The following is a 14733-nucleotide window of genomic DNA, read 5'->3' on the forward strand; positions in this document are numbered from 1 at the left end:
CTTAAGCCAGCTGGATAATTGTGATACCACTCATTTATATATGTAGAGAGTTTAACCAATTTGTCCAGCTAATGTAGCGCATAATGTTTTTGCATTCAGCAGGGTTAAGTTCCGCTAAACAGTCGACGAAGTGTCAATTTATTAAGCTGGAGTCATTGGTGCCGTTTGTCGTATCGCTGTAGTCGTATCCCTAACGTATTCAGCTGTTTATCGTTACGACGGTAAACCAAAACCCAATTTGTTGGCTACGATACGGTTACGACCTTAGCGGCACCAATAATCGATTGCATTGATTCTCATAAGGTTGGTCGAATCAGCTGTAAAAAGGTTACCGATACGGTTACCGATAAAGCACCAATGTCTCCAGCTTTAGAGCGGATGACACAGCAGAAAGTCTGCAAAGGAAGTGCTCAACAGTTCTCTTTTCTCTTCGCCAATACGAACCTGACAGAAACCATTCATTGAAATTATCATGCGCTCACAATGTATCCCCATCAGACAGAGGCCCATTAATATCCCATTCAATCTACTCAACAAGAGGCGATTGATTTTCCTAAGACAGCTTTGACAGCTTTGACTGCTTTCGCTTGAAATACGTTAAAACTTTTTGCCAGGACTTTAAGCTACTATGGAGCTTGGAGCTATCCGCGAAGACGGCTGTGGACACAGTTATAATGCGAACCGTGTGCTGCAAATTACTCAGCCTGGGGTGTCAGAGGCAGGAAATCTCATTTAGCTGCTAATCCAAGCATGACAGATCAGTCCAACTCTCTCGTTATGCCGTGGTCAATAGGCGCACATACATTCGAAACCACGCTATTGAGACTGCTAGCAAAGCCACTAAAACAGACCCCATTACGCACCCACATACTTTGTTTACTATCTTTCGATATGAACCTCTTAATTTATATTCTTACCTATTGCGGACCAGGACTAGATCTCCTTGTGGATACCCCAGCTGGTTAGGGGGCTTAGAATATACCCGCGGTAGGTATGCCTGTCGTAAGAGCCGACTAAAATACCAAATTGATTGAAGGGGTTGTGGAGCGCAACCCTATCAAGGGGTTACCAGTGCAATATATAGTTTCTCCAACCCAATTGTCAGCCTCGGTGGCGAAACCTGTTTCATTAAGAGCCGAAGCTCTGGCGACCCCAAGTTCCTCATGGAACTAGGGGGAGGGCGCGAAGGCCTAGAAGGTTTAATGTGGTCATATAAATCGTTTCCGAGATGGTCGGGCTAGTACCTTAATGGTGCTTTGTTACCGAAATGTACCGGATCTATATCCGGCAAAGGACCATCAACATCGATAACACTCCCCAAAGCCTTCGGGGAGTGTCTTTATCGTTAATACAACAACAACAACAGGGCCTTCGGAGAGTGTCCTTTTCGCTACAACAACAACAACATCTCCGCTTGGAAGAAGAGTTTTCGATGTCATCCAAAAGAGCAAAGAGACCTCCCTCTCTTTTAACCAATCCAGGAAATGGAACTTCCATCTATGTTCCATCTATGTACAAGTTTACTCATCTAAGGGTGTAAATGAGAACATCTTTTTTTATTTTAAATAAAATTAAGATTTAATAAAATTCGCGTTATTCGCTTGGAAAATATTAATTTCATTGTATTTTAATATCTTTCCATATGCTACTTCTAAGAGTGTCTAAAAACTGGATGGGCCGATGAAACAACTTAGATTAAGAGTGTGTAAATATGACATAATAAAATATACCCACTGGGAAAACTTAAAACCTAATTTACTACTACTTTTAAGCTGAGTTCAATTGAGTTATTTGTTCGTTTGTTTTAACTTAAAAGTCTTTCGTCGTTAGAAGGCTACGCAGGCGACGCGATATCTCATTGTAATTGCGTTCCTTCCATTGTGCATTAATTTTGATTGTTTCCAAAGCCTGACGGACACTCTGTTCCAATTTGTGCAGCAAGTGTTTATTTTCAACACAGAAACTGAGCATTCTCTCGTATTCGCGCTGACTGCTCATTTGGTTGGCGATAGGTGAGAGCAAGCGTCGAAGTTCTGAACTATTTGGCTCGAAGCTATAAAATGGAAATAGTAGAAGAAAAATTGCCGAAAAAACGTCATTAATATCTCTACTGAAAAGCTCCATTAACATCATTATCACTTACTATTCATGCAGATACTCAATATTGGTAATGAAATAGTCACGCGCCAAATGAAAACCAACTTCTCCATGCGCCACTGCACCAAATGCAAATGTAGAGTCTTGTCTGCGTATATGCTTTTCGTTGTCGAATGCCCATTCCAAATAACGTTGCAGTATCCAAATTTCACGTGAGCAACCCAAGGCGGAGATTATCGTACGTTTTTCAGCAGCCACATTGGAGTTCTTATAGCGTGACCAAAGGAATTGCCAATCATCTTCATTGCCATGCCTTATCGACGTACAGTAAACGACGGAGCGCAGATCCTTTGGCACCGGATTAACTTCATCGGGATTGTGCACGGCACGCCATTGCTTAAAGTAATCCTGAGCTCTTGGTATGCAATCTTCAACTTCAAAACGACACGCCCAGCTGGCGATGAGCTCCTTGTGTAGAATGGTGTGGGGTGCGGTTTTAGCTTCGTCGGTCACATTCAAACCGCCGAGGTAAACGTAAATTGGAGAAAGTATTTTGCGCATATATTTCTGAAAATCGGAAGAAAAGGTTAAGAAATCGGTAATATAGTGGTATATCTGTAGCTGCAAGTTAAGAGAAGAATAATGGGAAACTACATATAATTTGACAAGGGAGCGTTTAACCCGATATGTATGTATGTTCCATTCGAAATATCAACTTCCATTACCTCGGACAGACTAATGAGTGCACGTGTACCCCAGTCGCTTTGTTTGCAGAACTGGACATCGACAAAATAAGTTTGAAGCTAAAACTTTCTTCTACATCCTGACAGCGCACATTGTAGACACCCATAAGAATGCTCGTTCATGCAAATAGGGCTATAGAGACTTTGTTGTTGTTGTTATGGTAGCGAAAAGGACACTCCCCGAAGGCCTTGGGGAGTGCTATCGATGTTGATGGTCCTTTGCCGGATGCAGATCAGTTACGTTCCGGTAACAAGCACCATTAAGGCACCAGCCCAACCATCTCGGGAACGATTTAGTACGATCACATAAAACCTTCAAGGCCATCACGCCCTCCCACCCCCTAGATCCGTGAGGAACTTGGGGTCGCCAGAGCCTCGGCTGTTAAAGTAACAGGATTCGCCACGGGTAGGTGAGGTTGACAATTAGGCTGGAGAAACTTTTTTAGGCTAGCAACACCTTGAAAGGGTTGCGCTACACACCACTTGAATCAATTTGGTATTTTACACCTCTTACGACAGGCATACCTGCCGCGGGTATATTCTAAGCCCCTTGGCCGACTGGGGAGTATAGAGACTTGGATGATTGGTAATAAAACCGGTTGTCCAATAGCAATTTTGTTTTCATAACAAAGTGTTTATACATTTTTCCTGGGAGATCATCTAAATGTAATGTTGCGGGGCTATTTGTCCTGGCTATATCTATTTCGGAAACTTCTATTTTCATCCCATCAGCTACATTGAGATGTTCCTAACACCCTAAAGGTCGGCCAGCAACTTTATGGTAAACGCTTCCAGCAGGATTAAATGGGTAGAATTCAACTCTCCAGCTGTCTTTCAGACTACCTGATCATTGCAGTATTTGCGGGGCAAAAGTAATCTGCTATCGACAAGGAAACCTTTATTTTTAGCGATGGACGAGCGGATAACATATTCCTTGTCTCCAATTCAGAATTAACTCTAAACTGTCGCTGATATCTTCAGGTGATGGCCTAATATAAAATGGCATCTTAAGAGATCCCGTCACGCTTACAGTAGGGATAAAATTTCAACACTTGTAGAAGTACTAACTGGCACTACCTTATTGGTAGACATGCAGAAAGGCTAGAAGTGCCCTATCGTTCAGAAGATGACGAAAAAAAAAATGGATCACATCATGTGCAACTGCCCACCGTTAAGTGGTACCAAACAGTGCTGCCTCGCAGCTGCTTTAATAGATAATCGCCCTTAAGTCGTGGAGTACGACATTAAGAACTCATGCCAACCATACTAACCAATGCAACACATATCCTGAACATGACACAAGGACGTTAGTTTACTAGAAACCATAGGCAAGGATACGGGTTGTGTTTTTTTACTCAGCGTGCCTTGCACACAGAGTATATTAACTTTGATTGGATAACGGTTGGTTGTACAGGTATAAAGGAATCGAGATAGATATAGACTTCCATATATCAAAATCATCAGTATCGAAAAAAAATTTGATTGAGCCATGTCCGTCCGTCCGTCCGTCTGTTCCTCTGTCCGTTAACACGATAACTTGAGTAAATTTTGAGGTATCTTGATGAAATTTGGTATGTAGTTTCCTGGGCACTCATCTCAGATCGCTATTTAAAATGAACGATATCGGACTATAACCACGCCCCCTTTTTCGACATCGAAAATTTCGAAAAACCGAAAAAATGCGATAATTCATTACCAAAGACGGATAAAGCGATGAAACTTGGTAGGTGCGTTGACCTTATGGCACAAAATAGAAAATTAGTAAAATTTTGGACAATGGGCGTGACACCGCCGACTTTTAAAAGAAGGTAATTTAAAAGTTTTGCAAGCTGTAATTTGGCAGTCGTTGAAGATATCATGTTGAAATTTGGCAGGAACTTTACTACTATTACTATATATGTGCTAAATAAAAATTGGCAAAATTGGATGAAGAACACGCCCACTTTAAAAATAATTTTTTTTTTAAGTAAAATTTTAACAAAAAATTTAATATCTTTACGGTATATAAGTAAATTATGTCAACATTCAACTCCAGTAATGACATGGTGCAACGAAATACAAAAATAAAATAAAATTTCAAAAGGGGCGTGGCTGCGCCCTTTTTAATTTAATTTGTCTAGAATACTTTTAATGCCATATGTCGAACAAAAATTTACCAATCCTTGTGAAATTTTGTAGGGGCATAGATTCTATGACGATAACTGTTTTCTGTGAAAATGGGCGAAATCGGTTGACGCCACACCCAGTTTTTATACACAGTCGACCGTCTGTCCTTCCGCTCGGCCGTTAACACGATAACTTGAGCAAAAATCGATATATCTTTACTAAACTCAGTTCACGTACTTATCTGAACTCACTTTGTATTGGTGTAAAAAATTGCCGAAATCCTACTATGACCACGCCCACTTTTTCGATATCGAAAATTACGAAAAATGAAAAAAATGCCATAATTCTATACCAAATACGAAAAAAGGGATGAAACATGGTAACTGGATTGGTTTATTAAAGCAAAGTATAACTTTAGAAAAACCTTTGTAAAATGAGTGTAATACCTACCATATTAAGTAGAAGAAAATGAAAAAGTTCTGCAGGGCGAAATCAAAAGCCCTTGGAATCTTGGCAGGAATACTGTTCGTGGTATTACATATATAAATAAATTAGCGGTACCCGACAGATGATGTTCTGGGTCACCCTGGTCCACATTTTGGTCGATATCTCGAAAACGCCTTCACATATACAACTAAGGGCCACTCCCTTTTAAAACCCTCATTAACACCTTTCATTTGATACCCATATCGTACAAACACATTCTAGAGTCAGAAAAGATATTATGAACTAACATTCAGATCATCGAAAAGGCATTTATCGCATGAAACCACGCGTTAGCATACGAAATCGATATTCAGCAATTAATTTATGCTTGCCACATCGCTTGGCAGTATGGGCTTCTTTCTGAGTGCGGCCGTTAAAGTGGCATACAACTGGTATACGTAGTATTAAGCTCAGCCACAGTTTAGAAAGTGGCATTCAAGTCTTAATGAGAAGCCAATCAAAACCTTTATTCAGCACATTTTTCATTCAGCTCGCGTGAACGGCATTCAACATTCACATTACTGTTCCGACGCATTTTATTTAGCTAAGTTAGCATTTTCTAACAATTAAGTGTTATAGTTTTTTGTTATTTTGAAGTTTTACTTACTTTGACTTAACATAAGCCTTTAGCTTAGCTATTCAGCTATTCAGCATTTTTATATATTAAAAGCGACTATATCCTCAGTCGTTCTGCAGCACGATTTCAAAAGGTGGTGCTGTAAAATTTCGGCTGCATTTTATTACATAAAAAATAAACTAAAAATAGTAAAAGTTATTTAAGAAAAACATTAGGGTGTGCTCTTAGAGCGACAGTATTTCGACGTATTGCAGTTCATGTCCTTCCAAAAAGTTCATTTATATTGCCCTAAGAATCTATAGTTAATTAGAAACGCCTATCGAAAATATTTCGCAAATATTTTACACGTGAATAAAGCAACTTTTTTTTAAATAAATTAAAGATAAAAACACAAATTGACTGATTGCTCCCATTTATACATAAACATATATATATAAACATACATACATATAAACATGTAGACAATGCTAATAAACTAACAAAAAAGTATATACTTAAATCTAATTAAAAAAGAATTATTTAAGAAAAATTCATAGTTTAAAAAATTTAAATTCAAAGAATTAAATAACTGTAAAGCAAAGCAAATAAATAATACTTAAATAAAAAGCCCTAGGCCTGTTCGTACTCTGCAATTACTTTTTAAGTTATGTAAGAGTTATTATAGTAAGTAAATAAAAAACAAATATGTGTAACAATGAAAAAAAATATATATATCCAAAAAAAGAAGAAAAAACCCCAGAAAATGTTAAATAATAAGCAAATTACAAGAAATAACAGTACTAATATTTAATTATTACAAAACTTCAAACATTTGTGAAATTCTACAGTTAACTGAAATAAAAATGTATAGAAATGCATATAGTAACGAAAGTTGATTCTATACGAATTTAATATTCCTCAAGAATTTCGACTCGAGTTACAGAATTAGGGTCCATCCATTAACTGTAAACATTAGCATACAAATACAAGCACATTTTTATATTGTTACACGAACAAGTTCATTTAATTTTTATGCTTTTTAAGTTAATTTAATGATGTATGTATGTATAATAAATAAGTGCTAACAATAGTCACAATAAATTGCTTTAGTCGCAAATGTATTGAAAATAATTATGTTTACATAAATACTCAGCCCTATTGTGCACTTCCAACTGAATTGAAAATTTCTCAGTTTGGTAACTTTGCTATCCTGCCCTCCATTTTCATTCAGTCCAACTTCGAAAGTCTCGATTTGACGTATCCTACACTTCGAGCGGAGTTCCGTTTTTCTCAGTTTGAAATTAGTTGAGGCAGATTGTTTTGATTTTTATTTTCGCGGGCTTTAAAACGCAATTTTTTAAAAAATATGTAAGTAAAATATACATTAATGTTTATAAAAATTAATTTAAAACAAACTTGATATTTTTTTTGTGGTTTTGCAGGGCAACAAGTACATCACCAGAGCAATATGAAAAATTGTTGGAAATTCTGTTAACAAAAAGATACATTGCACAAGGTTTATCAAAAAGGCCTAAAGAAGAAGTGCAGGCGCTTTGGAAAGAGGTTGCATCGGCATTGAATGTACTTGGTCCCCCATCGAAAGAAGCGAATTTATGGAGAAAGGTAAGTAGCCGTCGCTCCATTACATCCAGAAAATAGTATAGTGACTTGGAAACGGTTGACCGACTCATCGCCACATTGTAATCTGTACCAACACCATGGAGTGGTAGCTGCCTTCAGCAAAAAACCTCAAAGCAGCCAATACGCTGTTAATTGCTGTTAAGGAAGTCAAAGTATTTCTCGGAACTTCTGCATCAAATATATCCAAGACATACTTAAATGCGTATTTATTTAACCAAAATTTTTTTAAATCTAAAAATATTTAACATGTATGAAGGTTTGGCACTTTCAGCACCAACTTACAATTCATCGCTCATCCTGAATGGATCACTGATGTCCCACAATCTCCGTCTTTCCACTCTCATGTCTACATTGTGGGACGCATTGTTCTCTTCCTCAACTAAAACTGCAACGGCTAATGTTTCCATAATTTAAATGTAAAATAAATGTTAAATAACGAAATATTCACTGATTTATAAATTTTTCACAAATATATCTTTAAATTGTTGTGTTCTAATTTTATCAATTTCTCACAAACAGCTGCTTTCGAAAATTCGTTCATTCTTCCTCTTCTTTTTCCAATTCAAGCGGAACTCAGGATACCTACTTTCAGTTCAAGCGGAGCGGAGAACTCAAACGGACTTGTAATGCCGAATAGGGGCGACTATTTACCTAACGAGTGTATATTTAATTTTAGAAGGATCAATCGGGAGTTCGCTAACGGCAGTATTAGAGACATGTAGTTAAATGTTGCATACTTTTGGGCGCATCAGTAACGATTACATAATCACCCTTAAGGCCGCGGCACAATGAAAATTTTCATATAGATGCGTTTAACAAAAGTTTATGCATTCCAGTAACATCGCCACAATGAATCAAGATGTTGCGTTTATAGGTATGAATCAACTTCAGCCTGAGCAATTGATTTCATTCCCATTCATATACAAAATTTCGCGAAGCACTGTTTTAAACATTCTCCCTGTACAACAAAAATACTTATTAAAATCTGCTTATGTGTCGGGGGTTTTATCGCGAATTTCACCACAAAAATTATTCGCCTTAATTGTTTGTCGTCGGGTGAACTTTTTTCACCTATGGCACTTTCGGACGCACAAAAGTTCAATTCGAAAAAGCTGATGCGTTTCTGATCAAATAACTTACCGGCAATTGTGTGAATTATGTAAACAAGGATACATTTTTTTTAAATAAATTTAAAATAGAGCAAAAAAAAAAATACTTGGGAAAATGTAAGCTGTTTTTGATCGAGCGCAAGGGGAATATAAATGTGCAGGCAATATCCATTTGGAGCTAAGTGTTTCTCTGTGAAAAATATTTGTTTTTTGAAGTTTTAAATAAAAAATTCGTTTCTTTTTAACTTTGTTTTCGCATATAGGCCAGACCATGCGGCATTTAAATCTTTGCTATATATTTTTACTAACTCCTTGCCGCCATTGAAGCACGCATTTCTAATTCCCTTCATTGTAAAGTTAAGCGCATGGGTTAGCTCTTTCGCAGAGGGGGGAAATTAAAAAGGCGTTGGGAAGGACCATAATGTGGCTCTTACGGCTAAATTCTGTAATTCAGCTTCACCTCAAGTCATCAAAAAGAAAATTAACTCATACATTGAAAAAATCATATAAGACTGCGTTTTGGCAAACCAACGTTGTGTGGTGTTGTGGCTGAGCTTTATAAGGCCCCTGCTATTTATAGGGAAATTTGGAATTTTGACAGGAAATATAAATTTGGTTATAGCCGTGAACAGCCTTTCGCAAGTGATCAACGGCGTCGTTAATAGCAGCCACCTCCGCCTGAAAGACGCTGCAATTATCTGGTAGGCTAAAGGATAAATTCCACCCTAGTTGAGGTACAAAGACACCGCTAACCACCCTATTATCCAGTTGGGAGCCGTCAGTATATATCTGCAGTCTATCGCTCAGGTCCGGCGGCTCCTTCAACCAATAATCCCTATTTGGGATAACAAACTCGTACTTCATATCGGAAAGGGCAATAGTCCGACGAATGCGAATCCAGATTCTTAAGGATGGCTGCGATGTCGATTGGTGTGATGTCGATTTTACCCTAGCAGACAACTGCTTAATTTAGGCAAATGAAAAGACCCTATGGTGAGATGCGGCAATTTATAACTCAAACGGTTGATTAGGGCTGTGTACCATCAGCCAATCAACGAAATCCATAAAAGGTCGATAAAGTCGCTATAAACCATTCTCTATAGATGGTGGGGACCATTGTCTATTGATGGTGGGCTTCAGTCTCTCACACAATACGCTAGATATGTAGAACCTTATATACAATACCAAGCACACCAATCCTGAGATGATTACTAGTTCGTTTTCGTGGAATTAGTAAAGCACATTCAAGATCCAACCCGAAGGCATCCGCTCTGCCAATCATCTGTTGCATGTTGATGCTTATTTATAAAGGTTAGCTTAAGCCAGCTGGATAATTGTGATACCATTCATTTATATATGTAGAGAGTTTAACCAATTTGTCCAGCTAATGTAGCGCATAATGTTTTTGCATTCAGCAGGGTTAAGTTCCGCTAAACAGTCGACGAAGTGTCAATTTATTAAGCTGGAGTCATTGGTGCCGTTTGTCGTATCGCTGTAGTCGTATCCCTAACGTATTCAGCTGTTTATCGTTACGACGGTAAACCAAAACTCAATTGGTTGGCTACGATACGGTTACGACCTTAGCGGCACCAATAATCGATTGCATTGATTCTCATAAGGTTGGTCGAATCAGCTGTAAAAAGGTTACCGATACGGTTACCGATAAAGCACCAATGTCTCCAGCTTTAGAGCGGATGACACAGCAGAAAGTCTGCAAAGGAAGTGCTCAACAGTTCTCTTTTCTCTTCGCCAATACGAACCTGACAGAAACCATTCATTGAAATTATCATGCGCTCACAATGTATCCCCATCAGACAGAGGCCCATTAATATCCCATTCAATCTACTCAACAAGAGGCGATTGATTTTCCTAAGACAGCTTTGACAGCTTTGACTGCTTTCGCTTGAAATACGTTAAAACTTTTTGCCAGGACTTTAAGCTACTATGGAGCTTGGAGCTATCCGCGAAGACGGCTGTGGACACAGTTATAATGCGAACCGTGTGCTGCAAATTACTCAGCCTGGGGTGTCAGAGGCAGGAAATCTCATTTAGCTGCTAATCCAAGCATGACGGATCAGTCCAACTCTCTCGTTATGCCGTGGTCAATAGGCGCACATACATTCGAAACCACGCTATTGAGACTGCTAGCAAAGCCACTAAAACAGACCCCATTACGCACCCACATACTTTGTTTACTATCTTTCGATATGAACCTCTTAATTTATATTCTTACCTATTGCGGACCAGGACTAGATCTCCTTGTGGATACCCCAGCTGGTTAGGGGGCTTAGAATATACCCGCGGTAGGTATGCCTGTCGTAAGAGCCGACTAAAATACCAAATTGATTGAAGGGGTTGTGTAGCGCAACCCTATCAAGGGGTTACCAGTGCAATATATAGTTTCTCCAACCCAATTGTCAGCCTCGGTGGCGAAACCTGTTTCATTAAGAGCCGAAGCTCTGGCGACCCCAAGTTCCTCATGGAACTAGGGGGAGGGCGCGAAGGCCTAGAAGGTTTAATGTGGTCATATAAATCGTTTCCGAGATGGTCGGGCTAGTACCTTAATGGTGCTTTGTTACCGAAATGTACCGGATCTATATCCGGCAAAGGACCATCAACATCGATAACACTCCCCAAAGCCTTCGGGGAGTGTCTTTATCGTTAATACAACAACAACAACAGGGCCTTCGGAGAGTGTCCTTTTCGCTACAACAACAACAACATCTCCGCTTGGAAGAAGAGTTTTCGATGTCATCCAAAAGAGCAAAGAGACCTCCCTCTCTTTTAACCAATCCAGGAAATGGAACTTCCATCTATGTTCCATCTATGTACAAGTTTACTCATCTAAGGGTGTAAATGAGAACATCTTTTTTTATTTTAAATAAAATTAAGATTTAATAAAATTCGCGTTATTCGCTTGGAAAATATTAATTTCATTGTATTTTAATATCTTTCCATATGCTACTTCTAAGAGTGTCTAAAAACTGGATGGGCCGATGAAACAACTTAGATTAAGAGTGTGTAAATATGACATAATAAAATATACCCACTGGGAAAACTTAAAACCTAATTTACTACTACTTTTAAGCTGAGTTCAATTGAGTTATTTGTTCGTTTGTTTTAACTTAAAAGTCTTTCGTCGTTAGAAGGCTACGCAGGCGACGCGATATCTCATTGTAATTGCGTTCCTTCCATTGTGCATTAATTTTGATTGTTTCCAAAGCCTGACGGACACTCTGTTCCAATTTGTGCAGCAAGTGTTTATTTTCAACACAGAAACTGAGCATTCTCTCGTATTCGCGCTGACTGCTCATTTGGTTGGCGATAGGTGAGAGCAAGCGTCGAAGTTCTGAACTATTTGGCTCGAAGCTATAAAATGGAAATAGTAGAAGAAAAATTGCCGAAAAAACGTCATTAATATCTCTACTGAAAAGCTCCATTAACATCATTATCACTTACTATTCATGCAGATACTCAATATTGGTAATGAAATAGTCACGCGCCAAATGAAAACCAACTTCTCCATGCGCCACTGCACCAAATGCAAATGTAGAGTCTTGTCTGCGTATATGCTTTTCGTTGTCGAATGCCCATTCCAAATAACGTTGCAGTATCCAAATTTCACGTGAGCAACCCAAGGCGGAGATTATCGTACGTTTTTCAGCAGCCACATTGGAGTTCTTATAGCGTGACCAAAGGAATTGCCAATCATCTTCATTGCCATGCCTTATCGACGTACAGTAAACGACGGAGCGCAGATCCTTTGGCACCGGATTAACTTCATCGGGATTGTGCACGGCACGCCATTGCTTAAAGTAATCCTGAGCTCTTGGTATGCAATCTTCAACTTCAAAACGACACGCCCAGCTGGCGATGAGCTCCTTGTGTAGAATGGTGTGGGGTGCGGTTTTAGCTTCGTCGGTCACATTCAAACCGCCGAGGTAAACGTAAATTGGAGAAAGTATTTTGCGCATATATTTCTGAAAATCGGAAGAAAAGGTTAAGAAATCGGTAATATAGTGGTATATCTGTGTAGGGTTCTTATTATTTTTATTTAACTTTGTATTTTAGTTACTTTGAACCTTGTAATTTTTAAATGTGTTATCAATATTTTAAGTTTCAATATTGATTTTCAATTTTCAAAAATTTTCATTATTGTGAAAAATAAAAAAATATTGACGCATACATTTAGGCGTATTAAAAAAGTTTTGTTATAAAATAAAAACGTAGTTTCAATTACTACATTGGCGATCAGCCAGTCTGTGAAACAAAAACATTGCAGTGCAGTTAAATTTTTGCATTTTAACAAATCACAACAAGATAATAAGATACAAAAAAATACGTGAAAAGAACGAACAATACCAATACCAGTGCGATATTTGTGAAAAAAATTTTAAAACAAAGTCGGTTTTAAATAGACATAAACTATATAATAGCGGAGAAAAGGCCAATAAATGTGATCTTTGTGATAAGCGATTTATATATGCTGCGTACTTAAACCAGCATATGCGTACTCATACCGGTGAAAAACAATATATATGCAAATATTACAAAAAAGTGCACTGAATCCGCATTTACGTCTACATCTGGGTGATAATATACACAGATGTAAGTTTTGTCCCTTAGCCTTTCGTTTGGCTTCGTAGCTACGGTTACACTCAACTACACATAAAGATGAAGATCCAGAGACGCGTGAACAAAATATGGCAGCTTTAAGAGAAGAAGAGGTTAAATTGAAAGTATATAAAACAAAAATATGATTTATAAATCTTGAATACTATATGAAGTAAATAAAGATCGTTTAGCTGAAGTGATAAGATATTGAGGAATTAAAGCCAGAAGATAAGGAGTTGGAAAATTTATTTGACAGTTACTTTGATCCAATAAGCTAAATGTAAAATCAACAAATTCCACTGTGAAATTATCAACAGCCAACACAATTTAAAAGTACTCAAGTGGCGTCAAAACATTATCATCAAACCAATTTCAAACAATTGCTACCGTACATCATCATCATTCATAGGCAAAACCTTCAAACGTTTAAAAAACAACCAAAGGAATTATTATCCTCGAATAACTTAAAGGAGAAGCAGTAGCAACGGGAACAACTACAAACACAACACCATCAAAAGCCATTGCATAAGTATCAGTTACGGCAACAAACTAAATATTCGCAAGTATTTGAATAAAAATATCATCTTTTATGTATGTATACTAAAATATAGATATATTATTATTATTATTATTGTAAACTCTCTTTTCATAGAATTACTAGTTAATTTTACTGTTTTGCTAGTGAACTCTCTTCATTTAATTCAATAATGTTTCGTTCACCACAACATAATACACAAACATCTACACTTTCTAATAATCTAAATGATTCATTTATAAATACACCAAATGACACTTTACAACACAATATTACAAATCAGTATGATAATTACAATCAAAACGAAATTTCAGCAACATCAGTCAAACTTCCACAATTTTGGACTAGTTGTCCAGAAGCGTGGTTTATACATGCTGAAACACAATTTAGTACAAAAAATATAACCAAAGAGAATACCAAATACGAACACATTATAACAGCACTTCCACAAGAAGTAATAGTAACAATTTTAGATTTTATCCAAAATCCACCCCTCACTAACAAGTTTAGTGAACTTAAAAAAGTTTTGATAGAAAGACATTCACTTAGTGAAAATTCAAAACTAGACAAAATTTTAAGTGATTCAGAAATGGGTGATCGAAAGCCCTCTGAGTTTTATCGGTCATTAATTTTGTTAGCGGGTTCAAGTTTTAGTGAAAATATTTTAAAGATAATTTGGTTGAGAAAACTTCCCAAAAATTTAAATGTCATTTTGGCTAGCTCAAGTTGTGATAATATTAATGAGTTGACAAAATTAGCAGATAACATTTTTGAAGTTATGAATAAAAACGAAGTTTTCTCAGTAAATACAAATCCAGATACAAAAGTTCAAAATTCTGTTGTTGA

At 37.5% G+C, this 14733-nt stretch overlaps 2 protein-coding genes across 2 annotated transcripts in view; both read right to left on the reverse strand.

Moving 5' to 3' along the window:
- Positions 1-1551: 1551 nt before the first annotated feature.
- LOC137236437 (aminopeptidase N-like) lies at positions 1552-2664 on the reverse strand. Its single transcript, XM_067759034.1, has 2 exons — positions 2144-2664; positions 1552-2053 (listed from the first exon to the last, which is right to left on the reverse strand). Exons 1-2 carry the CDS (start codon positions 2656-2658, stop codon positions 1810-1812), a joined length of 759 nt encoding a protein of 252 aa, XP_067615135.1. The 5' UTR covers positions 2659-2664; the 3' UTR covers positions 1552-1809.
- An 8941-nt stretch (positions 2665-11605) lies between these two features.
- Positions 11606-14733, reverse strand: part of LOC137236435 (aminopeptidase N-like) — a 149938-nt gene continuing 146810 nt past the window's right edge. The window contains exons 5-6 of the mRNA XM_067759031.1: positions 12198-12718; positions 11606-12107 (exon numbers count right to left, since the gene is read on the reverse strand). Of these exons, the coding sequence (XP_067615132.1) occupies positions 11864-12107; positions 12198-12718 (765 nt within the window). The 3' untranslated portion in view covers positions 11606-11863. The remainder of the gene's footprint in view (positions 12108-12197; positions 12719-14733) is intronic.

Source organism: Eurosta solidaginis, chromosome 1, assembly GCF_040869045.1.
Source record: "Eurosta solidaginis isolate ZX-2024a chromosome 1, ASM4086904v1, whole genome shotgun sequence".
Taxonomy (NCBI): Eukaryota; Metazoa; Arthropoda; class Insecta; order Diptera; family Tephritidae; genus Eurosta; species Eurosta solidaginis.

Bases quoted from the DNA above. Each gene is read 5' to 3' on its own strand.
- LOC137236437 (XM_067759034.1), bottom strand. From the start codon at position 2,658: ATGCGCAAAATACTTTCTCCAATTTACGTTTACCTCGGCGGTTTGAAT. The intron at 2,054-2,143 runs GTAAGTGATAAT...TCCATTTTATAG, and splicing joins ATTGAGTATCTGCATGAATA to CTTCGAGCCAAATAGTTCAG.